We start from the raw sequence: 21047 nt of genomic DNA on the forward strand, positions 1-21047 counted from the left end.
AAAAAGTATGTGGATAAAGTACCTTGTCACATACAATTAAAGGCAATGATTAATCTGCAATCCATCAAATTTGCTCAGGTTGAAGAACAAGGACCCCTTGTCAAATATGTAAAGAAAGTATATGTTGGTGAGCAAATTATTTGACCACTGTCAGATATAATATTAACAAAGAACTGTTAAACTATTTCCTTTCTAAGTAGTCAAAAGCAGTATAAACTGAATGAGAATGTGGCATTCAATCATATGGCAAGATTCCTAACTAGTTAAAATTAACATTGGATCTAGGTGTGTTAAACATAACTCTATATTGAATCTGAAAACTTGCATAGGCTTCCTGCATTAGTGTGTATGTGGATGTGATTTGGATTTTTAATGTAGCATTAACAAGTTTTCAGACATTGATGTCTGCAGTGCGACAGTATATAGTGATGTCAAGCACAGGGGCATCATGCCACAGACATGTAATGTTGTGTCCTACTCAGTCACATTATCCTGACACCAGGCCGACCAGTCCTAGCACTAACCTCTTAATGCTGAGTGCCAAGCAAGGCAGCATTTTTATAAGGTATGACTTTGCCAGCAATTGAACCTATGACAGAGGTCTCGCTAGGATTTTAAAACTAGGAGTCCAGGACTCCCATTTTGGTAAAAATAGGAATCCCACCATCAAAAGTTGCAGTCCTTTCTTTCCTACAGAATCAACACAGACATGAGTGCATTTGTTTTTAGATGGAGAGGTTTTCGTAATGTAATCACACACTTTAATATAGCTTCATTACAACAGTCCATTGACAGGATTGCAAATTTATGGTTTATTTATTTGTCTGCGTCCTTGTTGTAATTTTAGGTAATGGTTAAACAATATCTGATTTGCTGTTTTTTCCCCTGTATTTTCGCAAATACGTGTCAGGTCGGAAAACAGCTTAGACCTTAAAGCACATCTCGCGAATTCCACAACATAGCATTGTTCCATACGTTTCTGACCTACATAATTTGCATTTTAAAGTTAAATCTTTAATAAAATAATACCTTGGCTTTGCTTTCAATGATCTGTATATTTTTCTGAAAATATTTGCCCAATGATTTATGAAAACAGACAATCTAAAAAACTGGTACATCCCAGGCTTAGCGAAGTCCACCATTATTTCCTGTTAGGCCTACTGGTTCACTTAGAGTTTCAAACTATTTTTATGATGAAATAGTGTACAAGAGGCAGTTAATATGTATCCAGATCACCAATTCTGATCTTAAAACAATGTTTGTATGTTTTATCATCAAAGGATATCATGCAGGAAATTGATAGTTGCTACCTTACTCAGAAAAGGGTTAATGGTCAGTCAGCTATCAAAACATATGCTTGTGAATGGGCAAGAGTTTGTTTGTCAACATAATTGATATCAAAACTAGGCCTAGCTACAGATGTATTGATGAATACATTTCGCTACAACACTAGAACTAACCGGGCTAAGGCGAGCTGCATTTTTAAAAAAGTATGGTCATCAATGTACCTCTTAAATAGCTCTTGTTTGTCCAACAGAGTGATACTGAATTTTGTCAATCCAAGTAAGGACTTATTCCAAACACTAAGCTAGGCATCACACATTTTCTTACACTTAGCTACTGTCCTATCCGAACTATCAATTCTAGCAGCTTTAGCACTCTTCTGAATCTCGTTACAATCTTCGTAAGTTTGCCATTTAACCCCAAAATACTTTAATATCCAAATTTATGAATGGCATTTTTTCTAAGTCTCAACATGTCTTGATTCTTGTGCACTACTTATTCCGATACATTTGGAAATGAACGCAATAACGAAAGCTAAAGTTGTTTATTTGATGTACTTTTATAAATGACCACATGTACATCTCTGGGTCTTTCTGACTCTGAGTTCAATCACTGTAAGTATCAGTACATTTTCGCATCTGGCCACCAGTCAAAGCCTTTGAACTTGCTGCCCAGCTATTGCATCATGTTCTTTTTGATGTACTCTTATAATGGCAACATGTATGTATATCAAGGGGTCTTTCAGTCACTGAATTGTCATTGTAATTATCAGCACAGCTAATTGATCAACACATTTTCCCACAAAGCAGGTGGCTGAAGCAGGACTGGCAAGTCTTTGAATTTTGCCACACACCTATTACATGCGTATGGAGGACTCCTGCCTCAGTGATTTTCTGTGTCCCATATCAGAAATTGGTGTCCAAATATGCTTAATTAAGCTTTTCCGAGATCTCTGCTATGACCTCTTGCATTCAAGGCATATGCTGTAATGACTAGGCCACCACAGCAATAGCATTCAGATATATAGAACAAGTTAATATCCCTATGGTTTTGCTGTTCATTGGATATAAAGTGTCCAAAACTCCAGGCAAGCTTATTGCACTCAGTGAGCATGAACGGGTGTCATTACTTTGGCACTTATGCTGTTATTTTCTGTTTAGTGATAAAAAACAGTCAAAATCATATAATTTGGTGAGAAGACAAAAACAGAAGTTATATTTTCATGGAAAAAATAGTCACATTAGACTTTACACTTCAAAAAGCTTGGCTTCAATTTTATGGTCCAGGAGTATTAATTACACTTAACATTGCAGGCTGAACCATTGTTTGTTGAAACAGGAGAAAGAAACATATATACTCGGAGATATAAATAAGGACCTTCTCAGTACTCAAATAAGGAGCAACTGGATGGAATTTATTGAATCATTAGGCCTAGACCAGCTGGTAAATGAGCCTACAAGGGTAACAGAAAAATCAAGCACTCTTATTGATCACATTTATACTAACCTACCAGACAATGTGGCTTGTGTTAATGTACCGAATGTTGGTCTTAGTGACCACTATCCTACTTTTTTGACAAGAAAGGTTAAATGCAAGAAAAATAAGAAAAATACACATAAAATGATCACTTACAGATCGTTCAAAACTTTTAATGAAGAACAATTTCTCAATGACCTATATAAAGTTCCAAGGAGTATGATCCAAAATTTGGATGACATAGATGAAGCCATGAGGGTGTGGACTGACTTATTTATGGATGTAGTATCTAAGCATGCACCACTGAAAGAACATCGAGTAAAGACTGATATTCAACCTAATTGGCTTACTACTGAAATCCTAGATGCTATGAAAACACGAGACAAATTCAAGGCTATGGAAAACCATGCACAATATAAAGTATGGAGAAATAAAATAACAAGTATGATCAAAAAAGCTAAAAAAACATATTATCAATCATTGCTTGAAAACAAAAAGAGCAACACAAACTCCATTTGGAAAGTCTTCAATGAACTCACTGGAGGAACGCACAAAAAACAGACAAATAAAATTCACTCACTTCTGGTAAATGACACCATAGTCACTGATGAAACTGACATTGCAAATGTTTTCAATGATTTTTTCATCAACATTACCACAAAGTTAAAAGAGCCAGTGACAGAAAACAACTTTAATGAACTGAAAAAGTTCTGCAGCAGTAAAATCTCAAAGGAGGTATGTTTCTCTATCCCACCAGTGTCAAAAAACTTTGTTAAAAAATGTCTCAGTGAACTTGATACCAAGAAAGCTACAGTACTTGATCAGATTGGTCCACGACTCATTAAATCTTCTGCCATTGCTATTGTAGATAGCATAACATTCATAATTAATTTAAGTATTGCAACCTCATCTGTCCCCAAAATATGGAAAACTGCAAAAGTAACTCCTATTCACAAATCTGGTTCTAAGGATGATGCTGATAACTACCGACCAATTTCAATACTACCAAACTTGTCAAAATTGATTGAAAAACATGTCCATGACTCATTCATGTCATATTTAACCAAACACTTGCTGTTACACCCTAATCAATCAGGCTTTAGAAAGAACCATTCCTGTGAGACTGCCTTGATTTCCCTAACTGATAAATGGCTTCAAGCACTTGACCAAGGTAGAATAATAGGAACTGTATTTGTAGATTTCAGGAAAGCTTTTGACATGGTGGATCATGAAATCCTTTTGAAGAAACTGAAAATCTACCAGTGTGATGAAAGAACAATTAGATGGTTTACTTCGTACTTAAATGAGAGAACACAACATGTTTACATAAATAATGTTCTGTCTGAACCTGAAACAGTTAGATATGGAGTACCACAAGGCTCAATTCTAGGTCCACTACTATTCATTTTATTTATTAATGACCTACCACTTTTACTAAGAGACTCAATATCATCTACAGATCTCTATGCAGATGACACAACATTGTCAGACATCCAAAACACAAAGCATGAGCTTGAAATTTCTTTACAGAATGCACTAAACAAACTGGAAAACTGGTGCACATGTAATGGCATGGTGGTAAATACTGGTAAAACTAAATTATTACTTATCTCAACACGGCAAAGAAGGACAAATCTTGATAGTGATAAACTGTGTCTGACATGGAAGGATACAAATCTGCAAATAGTCTGTCATGATAGGCTACTTGGAGTTCTGGTAGATAATAACCTATCATGGACTGAACATATCAAACATACCAGTAAAAAAGTCGATTCAAGTTTATGGCTTCTCAGTAGGATAAGACATTTTCTCCCTGAAAGGCACAGAAAACTATTTTATAACAGTTACATACAACCCTATTTGGACTACTGTAGTACAGTATGGGGTAATTCAAATGATAAAAACATAGCAAAGCTGGCACATCTTCAAAAAAGAGCGTTTGTGATAATATCAATCCAGAAAGAAAGCAAGGAAAGTTTAGCTGGTAGGTTAAAAATATTACCTATTAAAGACCAAATCTGTTTGAGAAAAGCCAAATTAATGTACAGGATATCTCAGAATAGTGCTCCTGAATATTTACAATCACTATTCCAGTATAGGCTACCTGGTAATACTCCCCACCTGCGATCCATGTCTATCAAACAGTATAAAATTCCCAAACCAAATAAGGAGTTATTTAAAAAAAAGTTTCCAATACTCTGGAACTCTGCTCTGGAATAGTATTCCAGTTGAGATTAGAAATGCCCACTCTATTTCCTTCTTCCAAACCCAATATATCCAGTGGCTTCAGAGATGCAGCTTAAATAAATGAATTCCTTTGTATGAGGGCCTCAAGGTAGATTAGTTTTTAGCTAATTGTGTTACCCTCTTTAAATAAGGTCATTATTATTATTATTATTATTATTATTATTATTATTATTATAAACTGCCACACTGCAGATGTTGTAGTGATATGACCAAAATTGTTAAAGCTACATTGAAAATTTAAATCAGACATGCACATTAAATAGGTCCATGTTCAATGTTAATGGAGCTGAAAATGTGATTCTCCAAACTGTTGGATAAGTAAAGTTTCCTTTACTAAATTTTCATTAAACTTTATTGGTGGAATACACATGGACAAGGGTAATTTTCCTATTAGGCTAAGAAGTGAAAGGTCAAGGTGACTGTAGCCAGTGTTGTCATTCCTTTGGTTCATGCTTGATCAGTCTATATTTGGGCAGAAGTATCTTCATTTTTATTCTTGAACACAGCGGACAATAGTCAATGTCACAGGAATTAAAATATTCATTTTGGGTTCCGTATAAGTGTACTTTATGTTTCACTGACCCAGTTTTGTTTTGATTTCGTAGTTGCATTACATTTCAGGAAAACCAGCTGCCTTTCTACTTGAAATCAGCAGATCTATTGACTTCACTGTTGAGAAAAGCCATCTTTTTTACTTTGCAATCAATCTATCAAAGATCTAGGTCACAGGATGTAAAATTGCAGAATTGTGTTAATTTTTTGTTTGTGATAGTTACAGTTGGTCTGGGAGTGGGGATCAGCCATTTCCTAATGGCTATTTTTTAAAGCTTAGCTTAATAGTGATATTTGCATTAAATTTATAGTAGTTGTAGGACAAAAATGCTGTGAACATTTGTATAATTTTTTTCAATATTTCTTAACTCATTATCAGATCTTGAGAAAGCAATGATTACCCTTGAAAACGTTCTTGGATACTACCATGTTTCACAGGAGATTGGAATGCTGATTAAGGAGGGGTAAAATATTTATTAATTTACAATTTAAGGCTTGTAAGAGTTTAAATTATGTTTTTCAATCAGATATAATTTGTTTAACCATACTATGAAATTCACCAACATTGTGGTGAATTTTTATATAAAAATTTGTAAAGAAGAAAATTATTTATTAAACTTTTCATCAGTTTTAAATGTACTGTGAACAGCAGAGTCGTGCTGATTCATGTGTTGGTGTGACCTAGTGATTGCAATACTCCTAACAAAAGCTTGTGACTGAGACCTATATTTTGTATTGACCTTGGGTAACCATAGTAGCTCAGTTGTTACATTGAATACATAATCCAGAGGTCATAGGTTTAAAACATGCATATCTGCTTGACTGTGTCTTTGGAAAAGGCACTTAGTTTTAATTTCCTTAGCATGATATAGTCAGTAATGTGCTAAGGTGCTGTTACAGCCAACAGAACTAAAAAATCTACGTTGGTTCTGGTTAAGTTTTGCATGTAAGTCACTTTTATGTGCACTGTAGCTGGAGGGTCATGCAACTTCATTTGTGGATGTATTGATTGGTACAACTCTTTAAATTCCAGTATGGCTGGGAATGAAGATTCTGTGAACACAAGTCTAGTTTTCCCTTGCCTTTTTGTGAATAGCAGGGGACATAGTGTCTGCATTTCTATAAATTATTCACAACTCCTCCATTCATCCATTACACTTTATTTTCTGTTCTATAATTTTCAAGCCATCTGAGATTAAGATACTTATAAATTGTCATTAGGAAGTCTGTTACATACAAAAAAATTGGAATTCCTATTTTCAAGGTCAAGGTAATGGCTCAATATTTTATTCCATTTAGCTGTATAACATTTAGAGCTGTTTGATATTAAGGGATAAAATGTGCTTTACTTATGCATCATCATTTGAAGGAGTGTTGTTTGCCATGTTAGGGATCATATCTTGAAGGTCAATGTCATTACTTAATATTTTCAGTTTGTGATCACACTTTCCTTTCCAGTCTGTAACTTTAGAGCAGTTTGGAGATTAAGGGAAGAATCTTGGTTCACATCTTTATGATGTGTTGAGTAATAAACTTTGTTTATGTTTAAGGTCACAGGTCAGTACTTTCCATCACACTTGTCTTCCTGCTCTACAGTTTTAGAGCATTTCAAGTTTGAGGATGAAACTGTTTACTTATATATACTCAACAGAAAATTTCTTGTGTATCACAGTGGGGTCATATATTCAAGGTCATGGTCATAGTATTTTCAGTTTTCTGTTTTTTTTTTTTTAAAGAGTCCTTTGATAAAGTTGAGATTCATTAGCAGGTGTGATGCGTTTCATGTTGAGGATCCTGTCTTTGAGATCAAGTTTGTTTGCCAGTGCTGCCATGTTACACTTCTGTTTCTCTTTTTGATGTCCTCATATATTACTGTCAATATTTTGTCTTCAGGATCAAGTTCACTGATCAATTTCTTTTTTTTTTCTGTAATACTCATTCAGATAGAGATGTGAAACTTGGTTGCTTTTGTCCACCGTGTAACCATTAAAATCTGCCACATGGGTGAATGCACCACAGCAAGTTGGGGACAAAGCTTTCATTGAATTTGCTTTTTTTGTCCCAGAATCAATTAAAACATCATGATGTTATAGCTGATTCATGGCACTAAAACAATACATGAATTTAAACTTTTATATTCAGTGTACATGTATAAGAAAATGCTGGATGGATCCTGAAATTTCCTCTCCCAGAGAGCTAGGTATGTAGAATAGACCAGTGCACTCATTTGCATGTAATATGATGTGATTTGAACCATGACAACTCATTGGTTAGCATGATGGATTCAACAGGCAAATTGATGCACATCCTTGGGCAAGACACTTGACTCCAGTAGACTCATTACTAAATAAGCTACATTGTACTTGTGTTGCTGTGTTGTAAAACACCAAACCAATCCACACCTGAGATTTTATACTTTTCCAGCATGAAGGTTTTCTTAAAACTGCAGGAAAAAATCTTTCTTTTCTCCAACAAAATTCTGGTTTGATGGCACAGGTTTTATTTTGCTTTATACATTTTCTTTTACCAGTTTGGGGGTGGGGGCTAATGGCCAAGTGGTTAAAAGTGTTCACTATTACGGATAACTGCCATCTCACCACTGTCTGCATGAGTTCAAATCTTGGGTTCAGCCAATGTGGGTATGTGAGAAAGCTTGCTAATAGCTTCTTGTGGGTTGGTTGTTCTTTCTGGGGTTTTCCTGGGTTCTTCCTCTACCATTTATACTGGCCGCCATGTATAGCCTATCTTGTGCTGAAAAATGGCATTAAACCCTACAACAACAACAACAACAACCAGAAACTTCTTTAGCTTTGTTTTTAGTTAGGCACTTTTCAGTTTGTTTTTGATGTGTGAAATAATTTATTCATTGACTAATTTATCTTCTTTATTTTCATTTTTGCAGGCCCGAGAGTGTTGGTTTGGATAGATATATAGCACAAATGGATAAACTGTTGAGTGCTCTCAACTATTTCAAGAAGACCTCTCAGAATAGCTTTGAGTTTGGGGAACTGGTTAGTAACATGCATACAAACAGATTAATCACAATACAAGATAAACTATATTTTTATAAGTCAAGTCCAACTGCATAGACACAGCAGATCAGGGATTGTTCTGCTTATCATTCCTAACAAACTGTGTAGACTCAGATTGGATAGCACATTGTGATGGCATGTCTGGGTCTGTGCATTTTTCAGTTGAACTGAACTTATAAGTGTGAATATACAATATTAAGTTTTCAAAGATTTGAATAAAGAAGTATAAGTATGTGTACTGTAAATCTATTTTTTTTCTTCAATGTTATAAATTTTTGAGGTTTGCAAATAATGCAGTGTTTGTCAGTATACTGTTCTACATTTTGTGGATTTTGAAAAGGATCCTTTTGTAGGATCATTGTTTGTTAGGTCTGTAAATTTCTGGTTTGTAGGAACCACAACATCTCCCCACAATCTGGTATCCTGGGTAAAATAGTGAATTTATGGGAGTTTTTGTAGTTCTAGCTTGCTAAATGATTTATATACTAATTAGTTTAATCTAAGTAGTTTTGTATTCAAGTGAATACTCAAGTTAGAGAGTATTGTTAATGTGGTCCCAATTCAAAGATAATCATTCATGCATGTTGCATGTACAATATGCAGGCAGGTGAGTTTTAGTTCATCAGATCGTAACACCAAGTCAGCTTATAGTATGGTCCTTCATCCATTCTGCATAGTGTATCATCACTTTAGCTCATCAGACCGTAAGACCAAGTCATCTTATAGTATGGTCCTTCATCCACTCTGCATAGTGCATCATTACCTTATGTTCATCAAACCATAAGACCAAGTCAGCTTATAGTATGGTCCTTCATCCACTCTGCATAGTGCATCATCACTTTAAGCTCATCAGACCATAAGACCAAATCAGCTTATAGTATGGTCCTTCATCCACTCTGCATAGTGCATAATTACCTTATGCTCATCAAACCATAAGACCAAGTCAGCTTATATATAGCATAGATCTTTGTTGAACATGCACAGTTCAATATCAGTTGTTTGTTGTTGAGTCACAGCTCATTTGATACTTAGAATTTCCTCTCTAAAACCAACTGGATGATTTGACCAGATTTGAAAGAAAACCTGGCATGAAGCTCTTTAGCTTTGTTAAAATGAAGCCAATCACCACCTGGATGATTTGACCTGATTTGAAAGAAAACCTGGCATGAAATTCTTTCAGCTTTGTTAAAGTGAAGCCAGTCTTCCATCAGATATGGACAGCTTTATGAAAAATGGAAAAGTCTTTAAATACTTCATCTCAAAAATAAAAGCATTATGAAGAATTCATTGTGGAATCAAATTCTCTTAAATTTGTTCAAATGATGCTGATCCACTTTCAAATATAGCAGCCATTACAAAAAAAATCTTTAAAGAACTCAAAAATTACTCAACAGAATTTGACTAAAAGTTTTAACAAACAGGGTTCTGGCTTGAGGGCTTTAAATTTATACAGATGATGTCAATCAATCTGCCATCAATAGATAAACTTCTTTAAAACTACTGAAACTATTTTGAATTGGTTTGATAAGCACTGATTTTCTCTGTGTCTGTCTGCTTGTCTATCTGTCTCTCTCACATGTCATTATTTCTTATGTAGGACCACTTTTAATAAAGAAAGGTGATCACTGAAAAGACAGCAGTTTTCTCCTTCATTTGAGGCACCTGCTTTCTTGACATATAGACATTATTTTTATATTGATCCCATTTCAAGTGGACAGCCAAAATTAATGCATCTAAAATTATTCATTTGCACACAGTATGCGTAATAGTCAATAATTTTTGTAAAATTCTTGCTCTTTTGTTTTCCATCATTGTTTAAATGATTGTTATATTTGCAACCTTGTTTAAATGATGGATATATTTACCTTACATCTGACACCTATTTTCATTGTCATTTAAAATGTTTTGCTTAGTTTTATGCACTGATTTGCATGTCAAAATCCTGTCAGAATCATAACAACTTAGTATTTCTTAATTATAGATAATTTACAAATGCCGTGCAAACCTGTTGTGCATTAGTAGTAGCAGGATGTTGCTCCCTTTGTTGCAGATTTTAATTGTTTTCAAGTTTAAGACTCCAGGAGCATCCTGTTGAATACACAAATGTTTATTTTCCAGGCACAGCTATTTGATAAAGGGATGCAGCTATTAAATGGGTATTTTCAGACACTTCTTCTGCGCCATGGACGTCCTGTGCCTCCTGTAATTATCCTGGATATGCTTGCACCCGATGAAGGTAAGAATACAAGAAGACTGGTACCGAATTATAGATGAAGGTAAGAATACAAGAAGACTGGTACCAAGTTATAGATGAAGGTCAGAATACAAGAAGACTGGTACAGAATTATAGATGAAAGTAAGAATACAAGAAGACTGGTACTGAACTATAGATGAAGGTAAGAATACATGAAGACTGGTACATAATTATAGCTGAAGATAAGAATACAAGAAGACTGGTACCGAATTATAGATGAAGGTAAGAATACAAGAAGACTGGTACAGAATTATAGATTTGGAGATAAAAAGACAGATAACTGCATCTATTTATTTGGATATAATATTGACAAATCAAAAATAATACCACTTTACTCTGAAATCTCTATCTTATATTTGATACTAATTTTTGTGGAATTATTTATTCTTTCATATATGCTACTTGATTTTATTATTAGTACATTTACTACCCTGCAAATCAAGTCCTCTCAAGTTAAACAAGACATTTGCTGCATCTTTTTGACTTATTTTAGAAAATCATCAGCTTGTCTTAGTGAAAGGCTGGTCTCCCCATTTACAGGGATTGTTAAATGCTCAGAGTTTAATAAGCTGATATTCCATTTGTGATCATTATGAACAGTTCTGCGAAATAATTGTTTAAGTGATATTTTCAATACAGTAAAACCTGTTATGAGAGACCGCCCCTTCTGCCAATCAAAAGCGGTCTCTCAAGACAGGTGGTCTCTCATAAGAGGTGAGTGAAAATGGACTGGTTTTCAGGGTCAATAGTTAGTATTGTTGAAAAATAAATAATACCCATACTCACTGTACATGTATCATATCCTTTATTCATAAATCTTGTTAAATATTGCATGCATTCCTCTCAAAATATCTTTATATAATAAAGATATACATCTATCAAACAACGAGAATAAAATTTATATTTCAACATCACATTAATATGTACAAAAAATGAACAGATTTGATGTATATATCTTATTCTATACACTTATTCACTTGTTTTTTAAGAAATCCATTATGCTTCTTTGTTGACATGTTTTACTCAGCTGTTTGGTCTCCGTAAACTGTCCATCATGCCGTGGCATATTTCCTCTGTGCTTGTGCACCTTTCTGCCATTCGTTTCTAATGGACTCCTTGTCTTTGATTACATTTTGAACTTGCGTTTTACCGACGCTTAAGCTGACTGCTATTTTGCGAGCGGTCTCCCCTTTTTCATTTCTTTCAGTGACATTAATCCTTTCTTCCAGTGTTAAAATTTTTCTTGTTTTCAGCTAAGGTTCTGCCATTGTTATTAGTGTTGACGTTATAAAGACTATCAGTTTTGATCAGGTTTTGGGGAAATGTGGAATAAATATATATTATGTACCAATGAATGAAACCAAAAGACATAATTAACTCATCAAGAATAAATACATTTATTCTGAGACGAAGTTTAAATCAACAGCATTATAGCTCGATAAACAAAAATTGTGACCATCTGCACACAGGTAAACAGATGGTGGCTTGGTGAAACACTAACAAAAGAAATAAAAAATAATTTTAAAAAAATCCGGAAATGATTCTCACTTAATAGTATTAAAGACAATGAGCTCATTCACCCTCCAGGCAATATGGATTAACTGGAACAACAAATGATGTACTCAAACCTACACTGAAGCCCTTTCAAACGATTTCTCACTGGGACATAAGGACTACCAGCGTTTTGTGAGTTTTTATAAAGATAAAGAAAAAATACAAACCTCTAAATTGACTGCATATATCCATCATTACTCCCTTTGATGTTACTCTTACTGTCTTACTGGCTATTCACATGACTTCGGCACTACAGTGGCAGTTAGTGACATGTACTTTCTGGTTTACTGTAGTTTACAAATGACACCGTATGCTGGAGTTGTAAATTTCACAAAACTGGTACTGTGGCAAGACAAATTCTTTTTAAATACTTTATTAGAGCAATCTTTACTATTTATGCAGTCTTTGTTACAAAGGATTAAATGATGGTTAGAGGTGTTTATCTTGATATATGGTTGTTAAACTATAGTGTTATTTAATGTGCACTTTGTTTGCATACTACATTTATCCCGAGCTCTAGTGTTTACAAAGGATTAAGTTAAGGTCAGTGGTGTCAATCTGTTTTGTTCTTTTGGCGATGCGGTCGTTCATAGCAGTGTCAAAATGTATATTTTGCCAAGTAATCGTGGTCGCTGGTCACGTTCAGCAGGTGGTCGTTCATAACAGAGCATTTATATAGTAAAATCAATCCGTGCATTACGATTGTAGTTGGAAATGACAGGTGGTTGCTCATAGCAGAGGTCATTCATGACAGGTTTTACTGTATTGCCTGTCTCTTGTTTTTTGTGATTAACCATCACTGGACAATGCTGGTATTACATTCAGTGTTTTCTTGGTTAAAGGTTTCTTTTTTTTTTATTCAGTAAACTCATCCACATTGTCAGCTGTATCATCTCCACTTTCAAGTGATTCAAACAGTTTGCTTAGTTCATCCACAGACAAATCTAATAACTAAAAAGTTCAGCATCAGATACTTGGGTATAAATTTGTTATGTATATTTAATTTGTATTAATTTTTGGCTTTTCTTGATGATTATGTGTGTATATATATATTTTGTAGTTGATCTTTGTCTAAAATCAGATTAATGGTCTACATTATTAGTGACATTTTTTTTGTAAACAACATAATGCACAGCAAATATTTCTTTTTGATTATAGATTAATTATTCAGATAATTTTAGTAAAGGTAAACATGTTTACTTGTATCTGAGCTTAGGACATTGGTTTTACACTTGCAAATTCCTGATGTTGTTGACAACTTAAAATATTTTAGAAATAAATTTGATCTATGTCCTGCCTCCATTACTGTGTCTTAGATTTTTATATTAATGTTGTTTACTTCAGAATTACTCATTCCTACATTACTAATCTAAAGTGGAATCAGTTTTATTGTTCAGTTTCTAGCATGGATGGATTTATCTAAATTATTCATTGGAATTACAAAGTGCTCAGTGATACTTCTTGGACTAAATCATTAATTTGGAATTATATTTAATTCATTGAAGGACATTTTGGATTATATAATTGTGATACATCAAAAACTGTTGGCACAGGCACATTAGCATATTTGAGACTGCAAGCACATCATCACATTCAGCATTGAAATTTATTATGAACACCACTGGATTCATTTGGAACTCTATTCTGTTTTGCTTGTGATATAACTTTTAGGACTATTTGAGATTTAATTCACATTACTTTAACTTCTTGTTTTAAATTTTCACTTTGTATTCTAGAGAAATAAACTATTTGTTGAATTTTACAAAACTTCTTGGTTTTCGCTCTTTTCTGTTGCTTAGTTTATGATCATAGAGCACACTGCTTATTTGCCAAAAAAATAGATCCTAGCACATGACACTATTTTTAGACACATGCAGTATGAAGCAGTGCAGTGTAGATATACTGCACGATTCTGATAGTATAAAGTCAATGGAGAAAAAAATGAGTATACAATAATTACCCTTATTGCTTATTGGTAAATGACTATAAAAACTGGATAAATTCTGTATGTTATTCACTAGTTTTCATTGTTGCAATTTTGCTTACATAATGGAGTATTATTATTATTTATACTGAAATATAGACCTTTTTGAAGTCATTATTTCTGAATTACTAAAAAAATAAAGGAGATAAACAGATTTATTTCTCATAAAATTTTTGATGACCTTTAAATAATACTGTTATTCTTTACAGAACTCCCAGATGAGAGTGAAGTGCCTTTAGAACATTTGCCAGCCAAGGTGGTTGAAGACTTGGGTGAAATTGCCCGCTGGCTTGCTGCTAATACCGTTGAGCCACCTTTCACCAAAGAATATGTTTCTTCTAGATCTATGATACTGACCAGTTCATTAAAAGGGTAGGTTTCTGTATGTGTTAGAAGTGATTAATTTTTTGCATTTATTGACCTGATGTACGTATTTCAGTCAGAATTTTCATGCTTGTTATTATGTAGTAAAATTCAATTTTACAAGATTGTATGTTGTTATGTAGCAAAATTCCAATTTTACATGATTTTATGTTATGTTGTTCAATTCCAGTATTACGTGATTGTATGTTATTGAGTAGTAGAATTCCAATTTTTCATACTTGTATGTTGTTTTGTGGTAAAATTCTAAATTTACTTACATGTATGCCATTATGTGGCAGAAATTCTAATTTTGCATATTTATATGTTGTTGTGTGATACAATTATAATTTTACATGTATGTTATATGGTAAAAATTCTAAGTTTACATACTTGGATATTATTTTGAGGTAAAATTCTTTATTTTGCATACTTGGATATTGTTATGAGGTAAAATTCTAATTTTGCATACTTGTATGTGATTATGTGGTAAAATTCCAAAATTTATATTTTTTTGGCCCCAATAGAAAATTAATCCACTGGTGTTCCACCCTCTCTGGGAGTTTACTTGTCAATGGAATGGTTTTTGCAATTTCAATAAACTCTTTTGAGTTATAAGGCATGTTTGGACAACAGTTTGTTTAATATAGAGGAACCTTTAAATAAAATGGTCCCTGCATAAGTTGGACATTGTGGCTGCAAAATATAGTCTTTACCAATGGAAAGATTTTCCATTTTTACCTTCTGTGACACTACATTTCACAACATGCAACTGTTATTAAGGTACTGAGTACAGGAATGTACATCTGATGCAAGAAATGCTGTTTAAAGATAGGTGACACCATTAATACTTTCATATTTTTTATAGATACATTACCTGATGATAATACATTAAAAGTATAAGTACTAATTAGCAAATCCAGTCCTCTCAAGCTGATTTTTACCAGTGAAAGTAATAACATTTTTTTGCCCACCTCAAATAGTTATTTCAACCCATTGTGTTGACACCTGTAAATTACACAGATAAAATCTCATCTCAACACAGCTTCCCACTTTTGTATACTTTCTCTCCTACCTCTCTGATCCTCAAGGTCTTGCAGAAAGCAAGGGAATCAGAATGCCACCTCCTCATGTTTTCTACCATTAGGTCGGGAAAATCATGGATAAATGATCTAATGAACTTAGTAGTGGAAATTTCCAGGAAGAGCATGATCTTCTCACACCTTTTCAGGCAACTTTGAATGCAGGTGTTTCTGGAAAATCTGAAATTGTTGAATGTACACACCTCGCTCATAGTAAATAAGCCTTAAGAAGAAGACAGATTTTAGAGCAGATTGTAAACAGAATCCTGCTGACAAGAAGACCCACTACTTTAAAAGCATATAATGTATGAATGTGTATTGTATTGTTGAATGGCACTTCAGCACAATAGTGGCTATTTTGTACAGACTGAAAGTAAAATTCATAAAAAGGAAAAATTGTAGAATTGTACAAAAGCTGAGGAAGATATACCCTTCCAAATGCCCCCTGGAATATATACCCTACCAAATGCCCCCTGGAATATATACCCTTCCAATTGACCCCAGGAATATATACCCTTTCAAATAATCCCAGGAATATATACCCTTCCAAATGACCCCTGAAATATATATCTTTCCAGATGACCCCAGGAATATATACCCTTTCAAATGATCCCAGGAATATATACCCTTCCAAATGACCCCTGAAATATATATCCTTCCAGATGACCCCAGGAATATATACCCTTTCAAATGATCCCAGGAATATATACCCTTCCAAATGACCCCTGAAATATATACCCTTCCAGATGACCCCAGGAATATGTACCCTTCCAGATGACCCCAGTAATGTATACCCTTCCAGATGACCCCAGGAATATATACCATTCCAGATGACCCTAGGAAAATATACCCTTCCAAATGACTCCAGGAATATATAACCTTCCAAATGACTCTAGGAATATATACCTTTCCAAATGACCCCAGGAAGATATACCCTTCCAAATGACCCTAGGAAGATATACCCTTCCAAATGACCCTAGGAATATATACCCTTCCAGATGACCCTAGGAAGAATACCCTTCCAGATGACTCCAGGAATATATACTCTTCCAAATGACCCTAGGAATATATACCATTCCAAATGATCCCAGGAAGCTATACCCTTCCAAATGACCCTAGGAAGATATACCCTTCCAAATGACCCAAGGAAGATATACCCTTCCAAATGACCCTAGGAAGATATACCCTTCCAAATGACCCCTGGAATATATACCTTTCCAAATGATCTCAGGAATATATACCCTTGAAGATAATTATAAACATAAAGTACAGGATAAAATATAAAGAATAAAGCATATGAAGGGAAGTGGAAACTTTTTTCTCATTGGTTTGAATGGAAACATATCAGTTCAATTAAAAATTCTGATAAAACAGATAACAAACCTCCTTTCTTGATTCTTTAAGTAAATGTTGACTTGCATCATGATTAAAGGCTATCGTTCCACAACTTTTGACACTTAGCATTCATTTCCTCATATAGTCAGTAATATGTTAAAAGTACTGTTATAACCAACAAAAGCCAAACAATCTAACAGCCAGTAAGTGTACCCAGGCAGTCATTTTGAAAAGTTTGTTATTGCTGCTTCTCCTAAATGGAAAGTCATATCATCATTTGCTTTTTGCCAGAAGACTTTCTTTAGTGTCTAGTTGGTCCTAAATGAAAATGGTGCCAATCTGACTTAAAAAAAATGTGGCTGTCATAAATGGAAAGTCATATCAGTAGGGGGTTTTCACTTAAGATATCTAGTTAGTCTTCAATGAAATTGGTGTGAATTTTTGGTACTAGCATGGCTGCCACAATGCCGTCTTGAAAATTTTATAACTATTTATTGTTAATTGATGGTCAGATTGACATAAGCATTTTGCCAAAAGATTTCTAGTGATATCTCATTGGTCCTAAATGAAAATGATGCTGATCTGACATTCAGTATAGTCACCATAGTGGCCAATTTGAAATTCTTGTTATCACTCAGGAATATCGTACATGGTTTCAGCACTCAGCATTTAAATAAGAAATGGTCTCTGTTAGATTCCTGGGCATTTTCTTTTAGACATTAGAGCACAAGTCCCTTCAAGGGACTCTTTTTAAATAAAATAAATAATTTCTTTGAGCTGTGCAGTGAAAGGCATTTTTTATATTGAAAATGTCAAATTATACTTTAAAGATTGGTCATGATGAACAAAGACTTAAATTAGTGTGTGTGTGTGTGTGTGTGTGATAAAATTTTGGTATGTTGCAAAAATTTGTAGATAAAGTAAAAACAATTAGTAGCTGAAGTAGTTAATATCTAGCAAGCTGTTAGTTCATTTTCAAATTTGACATTCGTTTTATACTGAATATAATTTTATTTATTGATTGAAAATTATTTTTTGTTTAATTCATTGATAGCGTATATTCATTTATGAGCATACTGTTGTAATATTTTCATAAAAACATAATAGATTTAGTTAATGAAAGAATATGTGAGTGAAATTGATGATGTAATAATTAGGACCTATGATTCATGAGGGGATACTCTTTAATTAAATAATGTTTCTTTTTATAAAATTACATAAATGATTTAAAACTATGAACTTTAGGTAAGTATGTTAAAGAACAGTCGAGACCCTGAGTGGCCAAGTGGTCTAAAGCTCTCTCCGTTATGAATCACTGCCATCTCACCTCTGTCTGTGTGGGTTCGAATCTCAGATTCGGCTAATGTGGGTATGTGAGAAGGCTTGCCAGTAGCTTCTCGTGGGTCGGTGGTTCTTTCCGCGGGTTTTCCGGGTTCTTCCTCCACCATTAATACTGGCCGCCATGTATAGCCTATCGTGTGCTGAAAAATGGCATTAAATCCTACAACAACAACAACAACATAAAGAACAATCATTCTTGAATTGCTAATTATCAACGAAGAGGCCTAAGTTATAAAAAACAATGGAAGGCACATGATTCATCAATATTTTCTTTTACAACAGTACACTATGAACTTGGATGCTTTTGTAGATAAATTACATTGAGAGTACAAGTTTCTATGATAAATTACACTGAGAGTACAAGTTTCTATGATAAATTACACTGAGAGTACAAGTTTCTATGATAAATTATATTGAGAGTACACGTTTCTGTAGTACCCTATATACTCTTTATTAAGTCAAGTCCAACTGCAAACAACACAGATCCTGATCTGCCATCAGATAATGCACTGGCAGTTGGACACTTTTATAAGTGAGTATATACAGTACTCAGCATTGGATGATACCAATCAACACTGATGGCAGTATATCATATGATACAAGTATGACCACCCTTTTAAACTATAAAAGAAAGCTCTATAATCTGACACAGCTTTCCTTTGTTAATAAGAAATTTGATTTTAAGTCCAAAACAATCTTTTGTCACTTTCAGGTTGAAGGAGCACTTGAAGTCAGCAAGTGGAGGCAGCACAACTCTCAGTGTTGCACCACACTCACCAGCTATGGTATGTATTTCTTTTCCTTTAGATTTGACAACAGGACATCTCATATAGGCATTATCTTGTGATTAGGTGATACCTGATTTGACAAACCAAATGAAATTAATTTTGATCTATGTATGTTGTAAGCATTGTTAACTTATTGTACACCCATGGTCAATATTGTAAGCATATAACAAACTGATGTATGTGAATGTCTGTGGTAAGATTAGGTGCATAAAATAAGACAGTAGAAATAAGAAGACTTTAATAGGCAGTACAAATGATGATACCATAATGGACCAGCTGAAATACCTTTGTTTTCTAATTTTCTGCTCCCAGTTTGTGAAGATTTTTCACAGGAGAATTTCTCATCAGAAATGTAAAAGTGAGAAAGAAAATCAGCAAAATCTTTTGCAATTAAATGTCACCAAATATCAATGGATTTCACTTCTATCATGATTATGTTAGTGATGTGACGTTTTTTGGTAATTATTCAGTTGTTGATACATTACTCAATGTAAAGTCATCTGTTGGAGCCATAGAGTATGCTATCTTGTAATGAAGTACATTATTCATTAATTTTGGTACAACGTATTGAAATGGGATCATTGAGCAATCTTGCTTTACAGCAAGAACAGTGTGATAATGGAGGGCCTTATAGTGAGGGAGTGTTGTATTAAATGCCTTTTTTGCAAAATTATAAAATTGTACCTGTTGTTTCTTGGAATATGTGTCCTGCAAACAAAGTCTGTGTCTCACTAAAGGTAAAATATGAAAAGTTATCGATGAAACACCTTTCATTTCTACTGCAAATACAGTATCTGATCACTTTACATTACACTGGATAACTTTCTTGGCTATTTCCGTATCCAGCCTCTCAGAGAATGTCTTTCTGTCTACATAGTATAGATTAACAACTCTTACAGGTAAAGTCCCCTTTTTACCTGCTAGGTCACTACCAGTCTATCATGTTTAAACCAGTTTTTCACTGTAGCTTCTTGTGCTAGGATATCTTCCAGACAATCCAGTTAATTGTTAAAGTTATATACATTAAATTTCTAGCTTGGCCAATTTGTGTATGTGAGAAAGCTTACCAGTAGCTTCCAATGTTTCAGTGATTCTTCCCAGGGTTTTCCTGGGTTTTGTCTCTGCCAGTTTTACTGGCTGCCATATATAGCCTATCAATTACTGCAAAAATGGTGTGAAACCCTACAGCAACAACAACATATAAATGAAATGTAATCATTTTCTTCCTTTTCATTGGTACAGTAAGTAAAAATATTGTTTCATATAGTGCATACATTTTTTAAAAATCTGGTTATTTTAATATAATTTATATTCTTTAAAATTATTGACCTGTTCATTTTCGTAATATGTAACTTCGAAGGGCAAACATATATTTTCACTGGTATAACTTGGGTGCTGTTATCATTAAGATTGTTGATGATGGAACAGGAAATTTTCACAATCTTATTAGGGATAAGCCTTTATCTCCATCCAAGAGTGTGACAATCCTAAGTCAAATATCACCCCATTTATAGGGCCCAAGGGTACAGAGGCATACCTATCTCAGCCAGTATGACATGAACACATCATTCATGCATGACAATGTGTTTTTGCTGGATGTAAGGGTGCATTATTTGACTCATATGGATGCATGGCTGGTCAGTTTGACCAAATGAGCCACAATTTGAGCCATCAATAGATGGACTGCTGGCTGTCTGTCTGTACTATCTGACCATCATTGTATATATCATCTGCCAAATGCTGCTCCAACTGTCAACC

At 34.1% G+C, this 21047-nt stretch overlaps 1 protein-coding gene across 1 annotated transcript in view; it reads left to right on the forward strand.

Annotated features, from left to right (window-relative positions):
* LOC149802766 (exocyst complex component 7-like) overlaps positions 1–21047 on the forward strand; it is an 85397-nt gene that overhangs the window by 8423 nt on the left and 55927 nt on the right. The window contains exons 3-7 of the mRNA XM_089952195.1: positions 5939–6023; positions 8462–8570; positions 10710–10827; positions 14593–14755; positions 19214–19286. Coding sequence (XP_089808321.1) covers positions 5939–6023; positions 8462–8570; positions 10710–10827; positions 14593–14755; positions 19214–19286 — 548 coding nt within the window. The remainder of the gene's footprint in view (positions 1–5938; positions 6024–8461; positions 8571–10709; positions 10828–14592; positions 14756–19213; positions 19287–21047) is intronic.

The sequence above is a fragment of the Sinohyriopsis cumingii genome, chromosome 3 (genome assembly GCF_028554795.1).
Source record: "Sinohyriopsis cumingii isolate HCF-2022 chromosome 3, ASM2855479v2, whole genome shotgun sequence".
Taxonomy (NCBI): Eukaryota; Metazoa; Mollusca; class Bivalvia; order Unionida; family Unionidae; genus Sinohyriopsis; species Sinohyriopsis cumingii.